At 40.1% G+C, this 17,831-nt stretch overlaps 1 protein-coding gene across 2 annotated transcripts; it reads right to left on the minus strand.

Moving 5' to 3' along the window:
• Window positions 1–1,629: 1,629 nt before the first annotated feature.
• Window positions 1,630–16,870, minus strand: rnf122 (ring finger protein 122). 2 transcript variants are annotated; one of them, XM_062417373.1, is made up of 6 exons: window positions 16,448–16,870; window positions 11,556–11,712; window positions 5,208–5,253; window positions 5,058–5,099; window positions 4,748–4,827; window positions 1,630–3,425 (listed from the first exon to the last, which is right to left on the minus strand). In XM_062417373.1, exons 1-6 carry the CDS (start codon window positions 16,470–16,472, stop codon window positions 3,311–3,313), a joined length of 465 nt encoding a protein of 154 aa, XP_062273357.1. In that variant the 5' UTR covers window positions 16,473–16,870; the 3' UTR covers window positions 1,630–3,310. The 2 variants fall into 2 exon arrangements, with proteins under 2 accessions (XP_062273357.1, XP_062273356.1); XM_062417372.1 differs by having other exon boundaries at window positions 4,748–4,830.
• Between the last annotated feature and the right edge of the window lie 961 nt (window positions 16,871–17,831).

The following is a 17,831-nucleotide window of genomic DNA, read 5'->3' on the forward strand; positions in this document are numbered from 1 at the left end:
CCCATCCCGATGAGATCTCACACCATCTGCCTTCATCCTGAATTCCCTTTCAGGTCCTCCGAGGCTCTGCTTTGCCCTTAAGTCTAATTAGAAGGCAACAGGAGTAAGGAATGCCCTTCAGACTTCGATGCTCTGCCACCTGCAATCTGTTGTGGGGAAATAGCTAGGTACCAATTGGCTCCCACCAATAGGACGGGGTCTTGCACATTTAATGAGGCGCCGTACAGATGGTCCTTGTTTTCATTTGCTCTGACTCCTGAGCTCTGACTCCTGAGCTTTTCCTCTTCATTTCTCCTGTAATGCACTTATATAAAGCAGCTTTTCTTGTAAATGGTGTGATTTAAAAATGGTATTTAATACGTGTTAACGTTCTGAAATTTGAGGGTGACATTGCGTAAAATTTATGTCAAATGTTTTGTAAAAGAAATGATAAACAATAAAAAAGTGGAACTTATACTAACATCTTTAATGCTATAATATTATTTTATTAATTCTCTCAGAGGAATATCGTTAAATGTTGGTCTACTGTGTCTCAACCTGAGATGAAGATGCTGCTTCTTTAATTTCATCCTGTCCAGATGACCATAAATCTCTCTTCACTTGTTTTATCTTGGCATCCTCGGCTTGTTTACACATAGACCAGAATGCTGCTGCTAAGCCTTTAAACCTTGATGTCTAAACATTGTCTTAATCCAATTCCAGATTCTCGTGATCCCTTTTAGACCTGCCTACGTTAGAGATCTACTATTGCCTGACATCACCCACAGGTCTCTGAGATCTTCTGATCAGGACTTGTTGGTTTTCATTTCAGGCTTTAAACTAAAGGACACTTTAGTGCTTCTCAAGTTGTGGTTACATTTTCAAATTCCACTGGACTTACAATAATATCTGTGAACACATTTAAAAATCAGCTCTACGCCCACCTGTTTTAATTTGCTTTAGTTTAGTTTGACTTTTATCTCAGTTTTATTTATTAATTTTATAAAGTGTCTATTTCATATCTTGGTTTTCATTTCTGTCAGTATCAAGCAAATGACTAATATAATACACACATTACCTGTGTGTGTGTGTGTGTGTGTGTGTGTGTGTGTGTGTGTGTGTGTGTGTGTGTGTGTGTGTGTGTGTGTGTGTGTGTGTGTGTGTGTGTGTGTGTGTGTGTGTGTGTGTGTGTCAGTCTGTAATGTAATAATGCTGCTGACTGAGTGAACAGTGCTGTAATTTAGACCAATTGTTTGCAACCTGGGGGTTGGGACTCTCTCCAGAACTATCAAGGCTTATAAAAGACAAACAAGCTGAAGTGTCTAATTAGGTTCATGTGACTGATGAAAAGGAGTTGAAACAGCTACTGAGTAGGTCCAAATAATATTTTTTCTGTTCAAATGATTTTTATTCAATCAGTTATGTTAAATTTAATAAGAGTGTCATCAACACACATGAGTGCAGGGTACTACTGGTGTGACAAAACAGTACAAGACAAAAAAGGTTGAGAAAGACTGAACTAGTGGATGTAGAGCAATGCCAATAATAGTTCATACATTATTTCACCTGATGGTGGCGCCAGATACATGACTATCAGAGAATGAACAAGCGAGGCTGAGCAAAACAGACAACTGGATTTATTATTGTTTCAAATTATTTACATCCATTGGATTACAAAATGTGGAATGTGGCCAGAATCAGAGCAAACATTTCTCTTGCTGATGTATTGCAGACGCAACAAGTTAGAAACATTTCTCTCATTGTCATTTCTTCTTTTTCTAATTACAGTACAGGTGCCTACTGTGTCAGGACAATGTGCTTCGTGAGGTTTGTGCTCAATTTAGGCAGTGTTTTGCTTTTCTGAATCGCTGTAAATCACAAATTTAAATAAAACAACCTAGAACCGTGGAATGTAAAACATAATCAGCAGCAATAATGCCACAAAATGATGTGTATGAAAGTGTAGACTCTTCCCGGATGAATTCACAGAACAAAACTGAAAGTCTCTACTGCTGCTTCCCTTATCTTCAGATGCAGCAGCATCTCTCATACTTCACAGACTCGATAAAAGATTCACCACACCTGAAAACAAGCGACCTGCTGTGGTGCATCCGAGCCGTGATCTTAACATTTCATAAGAACAAAGGCGTGGAAACAGGTGTTGTTGTTTTTTTGTGAAGTGAAATTGCAATACATAAAAAATCTTCAACATATTTCAACAAAGAACCAAACTGTTACAGTGAGAGGCAGGAGGAGGCCATTTCCTGCCATCTATAATAACACAATTAAAATATGTCTGAAGAATAAAACACCCCAGTGAAGCATGTACAGTATGTAAAACCTACTGTACATAATATTGGAAGTGGAAACCAAAAATGGATATTACACATCAGTATCAGTTGCACACATTGACAAACGATTAGTCGGTGTGTGTGTGTGTGTGAAAGGCTTTAATTTCATAAAAACACTGGTTAACTTGCTACACTTGGACTGCATCATTTAGGTCCTATTGAACTTTAACTTTAACCAGTGTCACTTCAGTTTATGGTCACCAAATCTTTTAAAAAAAACTGAATTTAATTTCTCTGTGTCCTTGCTACAGAACTCCATTCTCCTCCAGCCAGCTCATTTTGTGTACAAACTTTGTTCAGCCTGTTCTTTTCAAATACATTTTGAGACTTTACCGTTTTGTTAGCAGTGTAACGTCTGTCAACATGTCCTTGCGCTACTGCTGGGGACATTTAAGCTGAAAAAGTATCATATTTGCCTGCTGCTTCGTCTCAAAACATCTCATCATTTCCACAAGAGTTCCAATAACCTTGGCCAACATTGATATTGCGTCATCACTGCCCACCACGACATACAACACTCATACATGCTCAGACAGGACCAGTGACTCCTACCCGGCGCTCGCTCTCATCCTTTCACACTAATTTCTTTCCACATGGCTGTGAAAAATGCAACTGTGTCTCATCCACTTCAGTGGTGCCATTAACCTCACTCGAGGCAACAAGAGAAGACGTGAAGGAACGGGTGCAGAAGGGGATGTTAAAAGAAGAGTGGTGGAGTGATGTGTGGGTGGCTGAAGATAATCTCTCAGACACCACAAGGTGTTGTGTTGCCATCTCAGGGATGGTTGCTAAGCAACAGCATCCTTCAGAATCTTTCGCTGGGTGGTAACTAGGTTACCCCAACTTAGTATCGTCATGTTGGTGTCTCGCTGCTGTTTTAACAGCAAAACTGTGGTCCCCCGTCCTGTTAGTCGTTAACTTAAGCCAGCTGGTTTGGCTGGGCGCCGGCATCCCTCCCAGAGCTGGCAGGGGTCGTTAGATTACACTAATTCATCCAGCAGAGTCCCTATGCTGTGGTGCTGCTCAGGGGGGCCAGCTATGGGTTTGTTGCACATGGGGCAGACGCAGCGCACCTCCAGCCACTTTACTAGACACCTGTACAGATGAACACAAAAAGGAGACAAAATGAAAACAAGCAAAACTGTTTCAACAAATATGCAATATGATCCTCTCAGTCATTTTGACACAATTCACATAAAGTACCAGCCAAAAGTTTGGACAAACATTCAAATGAGTTTGAAGTTGTGTCTGAACTTCTGACTGCTACTGTAAACCAGTGGTTCCCAAAGAAAGTGCCACAGCACCCTGGACGATGCCTCTAGATGAATCATATTATTCCTTTTTTGTGGGTTGGGGATTGGGTGGCTCAGGGTGCCATGAAAAAACTTGAAAAAGTTTAGGAACCACTGCTGTAAACACACAATACTCGCAGCACATGCACAAGCATATGAGAGCCTTGAGGGACTAATTTACAACAAATTTATATGACAGCGAGAGTTAAATCTTTTCTCAAAGTTTTTGTGTTTATACCTCAGTCAATGAATTTCTGGTATTTCATCCAGATCTAATCTGCTCCATCACATTACAATTTTGACGTCACTTTATGTGAGCAATGACCTTTTTTGCCAGTGTTCCTCAACACAATGAGTCAATGAGTCCTTAGATGCTGCTCTTTGACTATTATTGTAATTTAGGACCACCAACATGTCAATGGAGACTAAACTGAGCATTTCAATCAACCACCTGCTGGTTTTAATCCACCACCACCAACATCTAGATTCTGGGTGGATTCTGTGGTATTTATATTTAATTTTTAAAATAGTCTGAATAATTTTTCAAAACGGTTCAACGCTGCAATTATTGGTCAATATTACTCAATTGGGAGTAAATAGTGTATTTGTTGGGGCCTATTTTGAGCAGATTTTGGTGCTCCAATGAGTATTCAAGGCTGCAGGGTGGTGTACGTAGAAAATAAGATACACTGTTCAGTATAATGAAGGAACATTTCACCTAGCGACAGTGTGACTCCTTGATGTGTTTTTAATAGTTCATGGACAACAATGGAGGTCTTTGTGAATATAAGGAATAATAATAAGCAGTAATTGTTAGAAGGATCATTTCTCCGATAGTTTTGGCTTCATGGGATTTGTTGACAATAAGAAAAAAATAAAATATCACCAGCCTTCTCCTTTAAGTAAAAATAGGCATATCCACAATAAATGAATGAACTGAGCATTGTGAAACATCCTGTAGCGCCATGCTGCCATCAGGAAGTCTCCAGCTAGAAGTGCATAAGTCCTCTGATCACTGAAGCTGTCCCAAAATTGAACATGACCACTTTCATTTTAACAAGCCTCGGCTGGTGCAAAGTGGTAACCGGAGCGAAGAAACACTCTGCTGTGCTCTCGTCTACTCACTTCCTATGGAAAGCATGTTGGCATGGCAACACTCCCAGCTCGTCTTTCACTTTGAAGTCCTCCAGACACACAGCACACGTCTGCTGTGTAAGTGACAGACAGAATGGAAAGAGAGAGAGGGAGAGAGATAAGAGAGAGAGAGAGAGAGAGAGAGAGAGAGAGAGAGAGAGAGAGAGAGAGAGAGAGAGAGAGAGAGAGAGAGAGAGATTTGGGACAGTCATTTGATTATAATTATGCATCATTTTTGTTTTTTGTTTCACATTATAACAGATTTATTTTTGCTTGATGTGTACTGAAATCACATTCTTACCCCGTGAAGATTCAACTTTTTGGGATCTCCTTTTAAAACTACCTGTAGGAGTAACAAAACAAAATGTGTTCAATATAGATTTTCTTTTGGCATAGATCATAAAGTATAAGTATATAAGTATAAAGTATTAAATAATCACATCAGGATTACCTCTCTGTATCCAAACCGCTCACTCTGGGCTTGGTGTCGTAGTTTGCTGTGGATGAACAGACAAAAACATTAATAAATCTTCATAATTAAAGCATTAATTTAATTTTTCGGCCACTTGGGGGCAGCACAAGTGTGGAGGGTAGTTCTGTGGACTTTTGTTGGACGTTTCCCCAATTGTCTATGATAAAGGAAGGACAGCACAGCCTCACAGGCGTCACTCTGTCTCCGGTTTTCTCTTAACTGTGGTACAAAAATCAGTTATAGTATATTAAAGTATATTTTATATTATAAGATAATTATTATGGATACATTAACATGTTGTAGCTGGGCAAGGTGGAGCTAACTGATTCTGTGCTTTTCGGTAGTTTAATCTAAAACATTGCGTTATATTTTATAAATTGAACAAGTTTGGTGTAAAAAATTCTAATCTACAAGGCAACTAGTAACTACATAAGTGCAGTGGAGTAAAAAGTACAGTATTTCTCTGTAGTACAAGTATAAACTACTGCAGCATCAAATGGTAATATTTAAGTAAAGTACATTTATCTTGATATTGTACTTAAAAACATAGCTTGAGTAAATGTATTTAGTTGCTTTCCACCACTGTTTGTTTATTAGGAAAGGAAGATGTCTGTTTATTCTAAGCTTCGTTTAGCATCAAGTCTTTAATTTCAGGCAAAGATTTAAGTTTGTGTGGTTAAATTATAGTGCTGTGTGTAACAGACGGTGTAATTGCAGAGTAGTCTTTGATGATTAACTGTCTTTTCAGACACTTACAGTGGCCACACACACACACACACACAGACAAATACAGTACATGTTCCCCTGTAAGAACACACACACACACACATTGTTCGTACACTTAAGTATCATGTTAGTACACACACAAACACGCACATATACACAAACCTGGCTAATGAGTAAGTTGCCTCTTTGAATCCCTGCACCACCCCCAGAACCAACAATGGAGAGCAGATCTTTATCACTTGGTGGGCTGTGTCTATTCAGGCAGTTATTTTTGGCCTCTTGTTTCTACACAACTAAACATAGACTCAAATGTCTATCACTGTCTGTGATTTAGGGCTGAAACAAAATGCAGAGAGAACATCTCAAATGAAAGATTAATGTTTATTTGTGATCTGATCCCCTCAACCCACTCCCTAAAAAAATCATATCTGGTTGAAGTGCGTTTTAAGGAGGGAAATGACAGTCATTCGTTGTTTTTGTCACTCAGTTTATTGTTTACACTAATTGTCGCTAACAATCCTCCATGTGGAACAATGCAAGGATACACGTTTTACATGTGTTAAGGTTTCCCATGCCTAGAGAATGATGTGAAGTCGGTGAAAGGGGGGCATGACGGAGATTTGACTGTTCCAGATCAACTATTGTGCCCTGTCGGTGTGCAAGAATAAAAGAAACCCCTCACAGAGCCGCTATTGAACCCGTTCTTATTGTATGAACTCACAATGAATTCAACAGGTGTAAATTGTGTAATGATGTGTGCAGAAAACTTCAGGAAATCCAGTTTAACACCCTCAACAAAACCAACTCCTTTCCTTTTACAGATACATCTGTGTACATACATGTGTAAAAACCAAAATTAGATGTTGGTCCTCAGAGAGCAAAATAAGGCAAAAAAGCTTTTAAATATGCTGCCCTGTCTTCCTGGAATAATGTACAGGAGGACCAGAGTTGATTACTATGTGGGAATTTAAGTCAATTTTAAAGGATCGATAAAAATAGTACTCTTAGTCATTGTGATTGCTCTTAAATGTTTGGCAGAAATGGTAGCTGTTTAAGCATCATAACTGGATTTTTTTCTATAGTCTTGTATTGCATATTAACTAGCTATTGTGTTCACTTGTCTGTCTGTGACAGTTGTATTTGTCTGATTACTGTATGTTAGTTTATGCTGCTCTCTTGGCCAAGTCACTCTTAAAAAAGCAATTTTAATCTGAGTGAGACTTTAACCTGGTTAAATAAGTGGTATAATCATTTTTAAAAAAGAACAACATTTTAGCAGGTTTTATTCTGGTTTTTTTAGCACATACAACTCACACATACAATTTGGAGAAATATTTTAGCCAAATCTATGATATCTTCTCAATCTGGCCAATATATCATAAAGTTTGCATCTGGCACAGTAAGGAACATACTAAAAGCTTAAACAGTCAGTCAGAAAAGTAAGAGGTAAAATAAATATTCTCCAAACACTGAATGACAGTGAGTTATTGAAACGCTAAAGATTAGATTGTGCAGGGATAATGTTGGTGGTTGATCTCATTAGAGAGGCACTCACATCTCCCACCCAACACAATAATGTTATAACATCAGAAATGAAATTGATCACAACACTAAGATATTTGGCAACTGGAAAAATTTAGAATTTGCTGGCAGCTGGAAAAAATGCTATAAATGCCACCCAATGTTGCCACTTGTAGAAACTGACCAGTATTGACAGAAATGAATGAAAACCGAGCCATTTTTCTGCCATCAATATCAAATTAGGAACTAAAATCTACTGCAGTTGTCCTGTGTTTTCAAAGATTGCATAGGCTACTTTTACAGTAGCACAGATTTTTATTGCATAAAATAGTATTTCAAATTACACACATTTTATGATGAGGCTTATCTATGGCCTATCTACCTATGCCCATTATCACTACAAGTGCATTTTTATATTTTCATTTATTGATTGATCAACCAATCACACCTTTTAAAAGAATGAGTCACACCTGGCAATGTGGTCATCCACACCTCCTCACCAAGGTAAGATATTCTGTCTCTTACTTGCTCAGTGTTCCTCTAAAAAATGTCCTAAATCACTCATAAGCTCAGAATCATAGCTAGAAACTTTTAGGAGCTCTCTGAGAATATTCTCAGAACATTTGTGAATTCGGCCCCTGATGTCTTTCTCCAGTGAAAGAAACTGTTTCACAGATGTAATAGATGTTTCTCCAGATAAGCTGCTGACTCTACTGCTGCAATATATTCTCATGTGTTAGAAGATGACCTCCAGCTCGCCCTTTTTTTTGGAATTAACTGTCCCTCTACTTTCTCAAACTCCATCTGTCCTCCACTTCTCTGCAGGTAAGATCGTATCTGTGTGACCCTCTAAGTTTAATGGTTTTTCCTCTTATTAAATAGTTGATATATGCACTAACCGTGTTAAGCTTTAAACCTGTATGTTCCTTTTTTCCTCTAAGATGTGAACCATTAGAGGATTGTTCAGTCTGAGAGTACAGTGACAATAAATGAAATGAGTCAGTGAATTTAGTTTGGGTAAGGGGGTTAATGTCTTTCCTTTCAGTCGCTGCATTGTCTGGCTGAAACACCTGCAGCTTGCCCTCGCACCACAAACTAACTGCTGTGCTGCTCCTTAACTTGAACACAGACTCGGCTGTGTTAGGACAGATTGGGGGTATAATTAAAGATAGGATATTTTTGGTGTGTGCTTTTGGCACCCTTGTGGTTTTACACTCCTGAACAATGCAGGTACTGCAGAGCACACCCCCACTTTGTGCCAGTATTAGAGCAGCAACAGTTTGAATCTGAAGCAGGACTGAAAGGATCGTGTGTGCTCAGCAAACCTTCAGCAGCTTTCAAGGCTTTTATATAATTGCTTTGTATGATTAAAAGAGAAAAACCCCATGTAGACGAACAAATACTGTACAGACATATATTTTTTTTTTAACATCTTGACGTAATGTTAAACTTGAACATCACAGACCTGCGGGGCACTCTGGATTTAGAAAAGAGTCTGTCTGAGAGGGATAATAGGAAAGCTGCCCCCAACAGAGAATGGCATTCATCACTCAGTATTCATCTGATGAATCACCCAGTCTATAAATGAATTCACAATCACACTCCTACCCAAGACTACCTTCAGCATGTTGATGGGGCCAAAGGAAGTGACTCATTGGTTATGATTCATGGGCAAGTGTTTTAAGAGAAACAGGAAGGATCCGAACCTTTCAGACAAAAGTTGATGGTCAATTTAGCAACAAGCCCAAGACAAACAAAACACATGACTATGATGAAATGATTACAGAAAAGTGCCTGACTTCACCACTACATACTGGGTTGTAATAAATCAAAACGTAATACCAAAGATATGTTTATGTTGGATGATTAATGCTTGCATTTGTTTACAATATTTTAAAGGGTTTTTTTTCTCTACTGTCACAATTCCTTCCTCGGTTCTGTTTGTTTTCATTGACCTTTCTACCTCGATCCCTGCCTTCACCCCTTTCTCTTGGCTTTTCCATTCTCCACCTGTCCACCAGATGCCACCAGACTTTCCTGCCTGATTTACACCTGCTCCACCTGTTGCCACTCCCCAGTTAGCTTCACCTGCTCATTACCACATCAGTCCCAGTACTATACAGTATAACCAGTTCTCTGTTACCCATCCCCTGCCAGTTCATCAATGTTGCTTCATTCCTGCTTCGTTACTTGTTCCTGATATTCCTGTGGTTAAGATCATCTGCCTGTTTATGACCTCCCTGCCTTTACCTTTTGGTCTCGTTTGCATGTTTTGGGGTGCCTTTCTTCTACCGACCTGTAAGCCCGCATGTCAGATTCAGATTATTAAAGCTCCTCATTCTCTCATTCGCTCCTCTCATTCTGCCTGTCTGCCTTGATGGCTGCATTTGGGTCATCCTCTCGTTTGGCCCATAAACACACCTGTGAGAAACTACAATATAAAAATAGTTATGAGATCAAAAGGTACTCTAAATTGAAGCCTAATTTTCTGTATTTTAAAGCATTTACTTCAAGGTTGCCTGAGACCAATTTGGAAGAAACAAATTTATCGTATTTAGCAAATGTAATCTTGATGATCAGTAGATGAAGTTTGAGGGTTTTTTTTAGGTATCATAGATGAGAAGTCCTTAAAGATGACATATTGTGCTTTGAGTATTTTTCGGTTGTTTAAATACTGTCATGATATTGTATAAATAAGGTCAAAGTTCCAAAACTTGAGGTGAACTTATGTCAAAATCCTCCCCACAAGTCAAAACCCAGGGTTTCAGCCTGCTTTGAACACTGTTTGCACCATTTTTTTCTAACTGGCATATGCTCATAAACTACCGTCTGTTTTATAGACTTGGTTGCTAAGTTTGTTGCTAAGGTTTTTCTATGTGTATGCATTGTCCACATGGTCACATATTTCAGATCAGATTCAGTCAAAACATATATGGATGTTTTTGAGAAGTTGACATTTTGAGTAAAACATGAGGAAGAAATTGTGAAATCCTACTACTACTGTTTGTTTCATATTTTGCTGACATGGCCTCCAGAGACCGCATATGTCTCCTGAGGGGCAGCTTCCAAGAGCTGATCAATGAGAACAGAGTGGGCTCATTGGGAGGGGGGTCTTAAACAGACAGGAGCTAAAAAGGCCTGTTTCAGACAGAGGCTGAACTGACGGTCTGTGTAAAGGTATATATAAAGATACATAAGGGGCATGATATGTGCCGAAAGTGCTTAAAATGCTTAAGTGCTAAAGTGAAAATTAAAAAACAAAAACAGCTAACAAAACTGCTCCTGAATAGACCTTGTGGTGAGATTATTTTGACAGCTGGTGTTTGGAGGTCAAGAATGAACTTTGAATGAAGTTTAAACTATGGTTAGAAGTTGATTCGATTGATGGTATTTTTATATCTTCATTTAGTGCTGTCATTAGAATTCAGTTGTATCTTATTATAGAAAAAGAAGCAGGCTTAAACAGAAAATTAAGTATGAAGTGCCACGTCACTGTTTATGACGTCCAATAGTATTCTGACATTTCCATTTCTGCTTCATGTTTTCCAGACAGCATATTGGTCCTGCAACCGACTGACATTTTGATAACATGACAATTTGGACAGCGATTCAAAATCCTGTCCAACGCCCAAAATAGCACACCACATTAAGAGAAGTCAGTTGATTCACCAAATACAGAAGCTCGGTCATCCAAAGAAGGCTCAGGATAACAAACAACCCCTACTGCAGGTGTTGAAGTTTCCTTATGAGCTTCGTGCAACACAGACGTTCATGTGTGATGATTTCATGTACACCCACTGTGTGCTATTCAGGCCGTGTTTATTCTGAGCAGAGCTTCTCTGCAGTTTCCCTCAATCTAGCCTTTTCCCCTCGCTGCTGTCCTCACACATTGTGACGGGATGCTTCCTGTTGCCTCATATCCCGTCCTTCAGACACAAACGTCCTCTCAGCTCATCAGGGAGTTCACAGTCAACAGCGGGAGAGAGGTCACCCTGTTCCTGCCTCCTTCCCTTACACACAAGACACAATCCCTCTATAGTGGAGTCTTCTTAAAAAAATCACATTAATCTACTTCCTCACCTGATGAAGTAACAGCAGAAGATGAGGCTCAGGATGAAGACGAAGATTCCTGTACCAAAGATGACCATGTAGATGTTTAGAGGCAGGTCCTGGAAGGTGATGGGCGGCATGGTGCACGACTTGTTGGAGTAAACCAGTCCCAGACCACAGAAGCACCCTGCACCAAGACAGAGGGAGGACTTAAAAATACATTAACTATACAGGAAGCACCTGAGAACACAGACGTATGGAAGAAAGGCTGGCACTACCACACGACAGAATTTGTTTCTAAAACACATCTAAATGCAACATCCTTTTAAACTATTAATGGGCGGCTGAGGGTCAGACCTGCAGCTGTGTCCACCTCTAATGGAAACCAAAAATTGAAGCTTTGAACAGACACATACATTCACAGACATAAAGGTGAAGGGAAATAGGTAGATAAACACCCGTGACGTCCTTTTGTACTTAAATATATAACAATTTTAATGTGGTAGCTAAACAACATGTTTGGATCTCTTGACACGACAGCTCCTCGTTTCTTTGTCTATTAACAGGTCAGTGTCATTTAAAGTCATTAAAGTGGAAGGATGAGAAAGTATAGATGAGAGGACTATTATATTTCAGCCCTGTTTTATTGCATTAAAACTAAAATATATTTAAAGATGCTGTTGAAACCTTTTTCATCCCTTTCAAGACCGAAAACACTCCATGGTGAGTGCAATTTGATTAAAACGTTATTCGTCTTCTCATACTAACATCCATTATACTCTCCTGATGGCAGTAAAAATACACTACAGATGCAGTAACCCGATGTTTTCATGTCCTGAACTGAGTGCTCCTTTTTGAAGAACTATGCAATCCAAACAGATGGTATCCCCAATAAAGATGCCCTCCTTTGTCTCATCCTCCTTGCTTTGATGCTGAACTCGTGTGTGTGTGTGTGTGTGTGTGTGTGTGTGTGTGTGTGTGTGTGTGTGTGTGTGTGTGTGTGTGTGTGTGTGTGTGTGTGTGTGTGTGTGTGTGTGTTTGTTTTATTGTGAAATAGATTATCAGCGTATCACTGCTGTCTGCAGTCAAGGTCAGAGGTAAAGAGGTGGGGGAGGGTGCAGAATAAAGTACAAACGTGGCATGACAGTAGACTGATTGTGTTTATTGTGCAGTATGTGTGCACACTAAGTATTTAAAGCATTATGATAATTAATTTAGCATGTATTGTGTATTAAATACACTGAGAATAAACATGAATTCAAGATTCACGGGAGAGACGGATGCAGAAAAACAATTCAGACAGAGACAGAGAGCACTTGTGTTTTGTGTGTCTGTACAGTCTGAGTAATGAGAAGTCAGTGCATGCATGTGAGAGGGGGCTTTGTGATAGCGGGGTCACACTAACCCAGTGACTGATAGTGAATTGGCGCTAACACGGGATATGAGTCTCTCCAGATTAGAACAAGAACAGGAGGCCATGTGGGAGAGTCTGCACGTTTTGTCTCTGATCAAACGCTATACAGATGTCTCTGATTAGCACGCTCTCACTCATACACAAGTTGGTAATCAGTAAAATCAACGAGTGTGTTGAATCATAATAGAGAGCTGCAGACTCTCTGCCCTCCAAGCCACACAGCTACTCATCTTATCGTACAAACAAACTGTACTGTGTGAAAAATCTTTTGTTTAAAGTTTGTTTTTCCTGTTTTTTTCACCTGCAGGTGCGGTGGATTGAAACTCTATATAATAGGTGTGAATGTGTGAAAGTGTCTGTCAGTTTTCATTTGTCATGTATTGTAGTGATGACCAGCAGAGGGTTTAACTTGCCTCTCACCCAGTGCATGCTGGGAGAGGCTCCAGCCCAGCATGTTGGTTGTATAAAATGAGTGTTTGGTGGACGAATGTATGGATGATAGATGGGTGGATGGATGAATGGACAGATAGATGGGCGGACAGACAGGTGATGGATTGATGAATGAATGGATGAATCTCAAGACAAATGCAGGGGTGGAAAGATGGACTATAAGTACATGATGGACACTTATAGGTGCCTCTTATGTTTGCTTTTAAATCAAAGCCGCTGCATATTCTGGTATTACTATTTATTTTATTTACTGTTTCTTGCCCTGGGATGTGATCATTTTTTTATGTATGCAAGTGCAAAAGAAATGACAAAGGACATCTTGACATTGAATGCTAAATCTTCAGTTGGATGGATGGGCATCACAGTGGCTCAGTGGTTAGCACTGTTGCCTCACAGCAAGAAGGGCCTGGATTCAAACCTCTAATTTTTGTGTGGATTGTTCATGTTCTCTCTGGGGTTTTTTTTTCTATTGTGGGTTTCTGCCACGTGCTCTGGTTTGGCAAAAACATGTATGCTAGGGTTAATACTCCTGTCAGTGCCCCTGACCACTGGCACTGTCAAAAAGAATTGGAGTTGATCCCCCAGCTCCTAGTGTTGGTACAGGATGGATCAAATGCAGAGGACCATCTTTGTTTCAATGTACGTGAGTGCAGAGAACTGACAATAAAGACATCTTAATCTTAATCTGGATGGATGGAAAGACAGATGGATGGATGAAGACCTTTAACAATTTCATTCCACTGTGACAGTTATTGTTTACTTGCAGCACAGTTTCTCATTGATCTCTGTATTTCTAGTCACTCCTGCAGCAAAAGTAACACGTTGACATTTCTATTTGACATTTCTGTCGCCACACAGTGGAAATTGCAGCATGAGAGGATCAATACCTCCCGCCTCTTAGTTCCACTCTCTCTGAATGAGCACTGATGCTCCATTAATGGGGACTCATTGATGGCTGGCTACATGATCAAGTCCCACCGCTAAATGACTTCACTCAGTGAGGGGCGATCGAGGGTGTAAATAAAACACAGGCAAACTGATCGAAGGACACATGCAGATGTGAACATGTGGATAGTGACAATAGAGCTCATTGTGTATTCATCTGCTTCGCAGAGATGTTCAACAGACAAAGAGACACACACGTAGAGGGTGGAGTACATGTCTCTGCTTCTTGTATTCATGTCATTGCACAGCTGATGGCACAAGTCACCTGTGAAGCTGCTGTAGACTCGCACTCCAAATCTGGGTCAGTGTGTGTGTGAGTTTATTGTGTCATGACTGTCTGTATGGATGGGCGCCCACGTGTTCCTCCGCCACCTTTGTATGCATGGAAAGCAGACAGCTATATGTGTTATTTTTCTGGGGGTGGAGCCCTGTGTGACCACTGACCTATATATTGGTTGCCATGGCGCCAAGGGTAGCAGATGCAGAAATGGGATGCAGGCTGGAGAAAGTTCTCATTTTGAGGACACAGAATCTGACTCAGTCTTACAGAGTTTGGGCTGTCATCCTGATTCTCGTGTTGTTGTACAAAAAGGCAAAAAGTCCCTCCGTGATTTGATAGAGCTGTAAAATATCTCGACTATGGCAGCTTCTCTGACAACTCCTATGAGATGCCTGGTGGGGTTTTGTCCTATATACGCCATGTTCACACAAAGCTGCTGCGGCTGCTCGCACTAAAGACAGAACTCCCCATCAAATATTCAACAGTTCACATGGGGGGGAAACACTCACGCTTGCCTGCATGGCTGCTTCTTCTTCTGCTGCTACTCCTGCTGCTGCTGCTACTGGTTTTCATGAAGAAAGTAGGTTGAGGTCCCCGTCACATGCATGAAAGCACTACATATGTCACTTATAAACACTGGAACAAACAGACAAACTGACGCACAGGACACACTGAGCTGACGCTGAGCTGTGGCTGGCTTCATTTTTCTTTCCAGCAGAATGTCACTCTTTGATACTTTTTACACTGTTTCCTCTATGAATAGCAGGGAAGTTGAGCAGCACAAAGAGAGTAATTGTTCTTGTCTGAACACCAGCGACTGTCCACCGAGGAGACCGCTGCGGCTGCTGCATCCAAACGGCTGAAGTCGGAGGAAAAAAATCACCTAATCCATCATCTTCACCAGGTCTCACTGTGACAATGAAGCATTGACATTTCAATGCAATATCAGGGGTCCATTTTATTTAAGCATGACAGAAACGCCTCCACACACATCAACGTACGTTTCAAGCAAGACTGAGAGGTTGTTCAGACTTTTTTTGTCAACTGATCAAGGCCAAGAGTTTAAGTGAGAAACTGGAGATAGAGCGGCAGTGTAAACAAGATGTTTTGCTAAATGTTTCATGGAGAGCACAATGACTGGCCTTGTGTGGCTCTCAGCTGGAATGAATTTAGATGGAAATAAAGGTTTCTATTGACTCAGCAGGCACTTATTCTGGCAATCAATTAGCAAACTGATAAAACATTCAGATAATTACTGTTTTAACATGTTCTTCACAGCCAAATATTGTACTGTAGACACCTTAAAACACAATAAGTGATATTATAGGGCAGTGGCTCTCAAAGTGGGGTCCAGGGGTGTTTGAGGGGGTCCCAAGCATATATAATAATTTATTTTCACTGTAATCCCATCTATAAGTAACACAATGACAGAATTTAAGGTCATGGGTTTCATAAACTTGCTGTAATAAAACATTTATAAATCTTATCAGATCAGAGACACTGGGACAAAATCTTATCAAACAGGGGTCCAATTTGGGTCAGTTGAGGGGTCCTTCATGTGAAAAAGTTTGAGAACCACTGATATACACTTTAAAGTTACTGTAAAGCCCTACATACATGTTAAAGAGAGTGATTCTGTTTTTCTGTCAGCCCTCTTTCTTTCGACAATGGAGCTGTCTAAATTTAGAAAACACTGGAGTGATTCAGAAACTACACCCTTGCTGCCATCATCAAGAGACTCACTCTGCAGATATAAAGGGCGATATTGCACAATATCACACAGGCCTAACAACAGCTCTCACAACATATATATATATATAAATGACTGCTCACCGTTACACCACTGAAACGGGTGCATCAATGCACCAGAGGGAGTCCTCGCCGGCGGGATCCGATCCGTGTTTACCAACAAGCCGCAGCCGCCTGTGCAGATGGACGACCGTGATGAAGTGCCCAAATGGAGCCAGTGAGGTCGACCAGCGGTGTGACAGGTGAACAAGACAGTAACACCTGTATAAAAAAAAAGGTCGTGAAAGACGGATAAAATGGGAGGAAAATAAATAAAACCAGTCGAAAGTTGAAGCAGGGTGATGTCACATTATTTGCAGCAGCGCCGATATCAAAAAAAAAAAAGGAGAAGTGATGATGTGGATGTCTCCCTCTGCTCCTCGCTCTGTCGGTTTTGACTCTATTATTGTTATTATTATTATTAATAGAGGGTATAACAGTGACCCAGCAGCAGCAGCAGCATCTTTGTGAGAGCTGGAAAAACTAGAGCACTGGCTCGATATTCCTGCTCCCTCCCCCGCAGATGCGACTGACGTGCGGGGAGACCAATCCTCATCCCGCCTGGGTCGGTGTGTGTTGTGACGGGTCTGCCGTGTGATCATCGCCTCCCTGTTTACAAATGCGCGTATGTTTTACAGGATGATTAAAAAAGGGCCTGGATTTTTTGGAAATAATGATGTCATTGGTCCAGGTCCCCTCTCATATAGGGCCGGATTACCTCTCTTAGGGGCCCTGGGGCAAATGGGTCCCTATTGACCCCCGGTTCAAACATACTCCAAAGCCTTGTGTAGCCTAAGTAGTTGGAACAATTCATCAATTGAAAGAAAATGAATAGGCAACACTTTTCATGATCAGTCATTTATTAAGTATAAAAACAATTTGCCACTTTGGTGTATATGTATATTTTTGTTTATTTATCTATTTATCTTAATGTTGGTCAGACCTGCTTTCAAAATCTTATTGAAGTAATAAGTGTTACAATATCAGTATTCCATTTATATTATTGGATTATTAGTACTGACACATTAATATGCCAGCAGCATGTAACTACTTTCATTTGGTAGTTCAATAGCACTGCATTATTATTTATATGCTGATATGTACAATCTTAATCTGAAAAGTAACTAGTAGCAACTATTAGCAAACGCAGCAGAGTGAAAAGTACAATATTTTCCTCTGAAATGAAGAGTGGAAGTGTTGTATAACATGGAAATAGTCAAGTAAAACTCCTAAATGCAACATTTGAGTAAATCCTTATTTCCCACCACTGGTCTTTCATACACAGAGCACCAGTTTATTTAGGTAGATGCAGAATGTGAGCACACTATAAACTGAATTAATTAAAACTTTAAAACAAGTTTGACAAGTTACTTGTTTTGTTTTTCTGGGAGGTTTTTTCAGGTACTTTCAACTTCATTTCAAAACAATG

The sequence above is a fragment of the Scomber scombrus genome, chromosome 4, assembly GCF_963691925.1.
Source record: "Scomber scombrus chromosome 4, fScoSco1.1, whole genome shotgun sequence".
Classification (NCBI taxonomy): domain Eukaryota; kingdom Metazoa; phylum Chordata; class Actinopteri; order Scombriformes; family Scombridae; genus Scomber; species Scomber scombrus.

Excerpts from the sequence above, each read along its gene's own strand:
- rnf122 (XM_062417372.1), bottom strand. The coding sequence starts at position 16,472 with ATGCACCCGTTTCAGTGGTGTAACG. Across the intron at positions 5,254-11,555 it reads TTCTGCTGTTACTTCATCAG|CAAACTACGACACCAAGCCC; the intron begins GTGAGGAAGTAG and ends GTTCATCCACAG. Across the intron at positions 4,831-5,057 it reads AAAAGTTGAATCTTCACGGG|CAGACGTGTGCTGTGTGTCT; the intron begins GTAAGAATGTGA and ends TCACTTACACAG.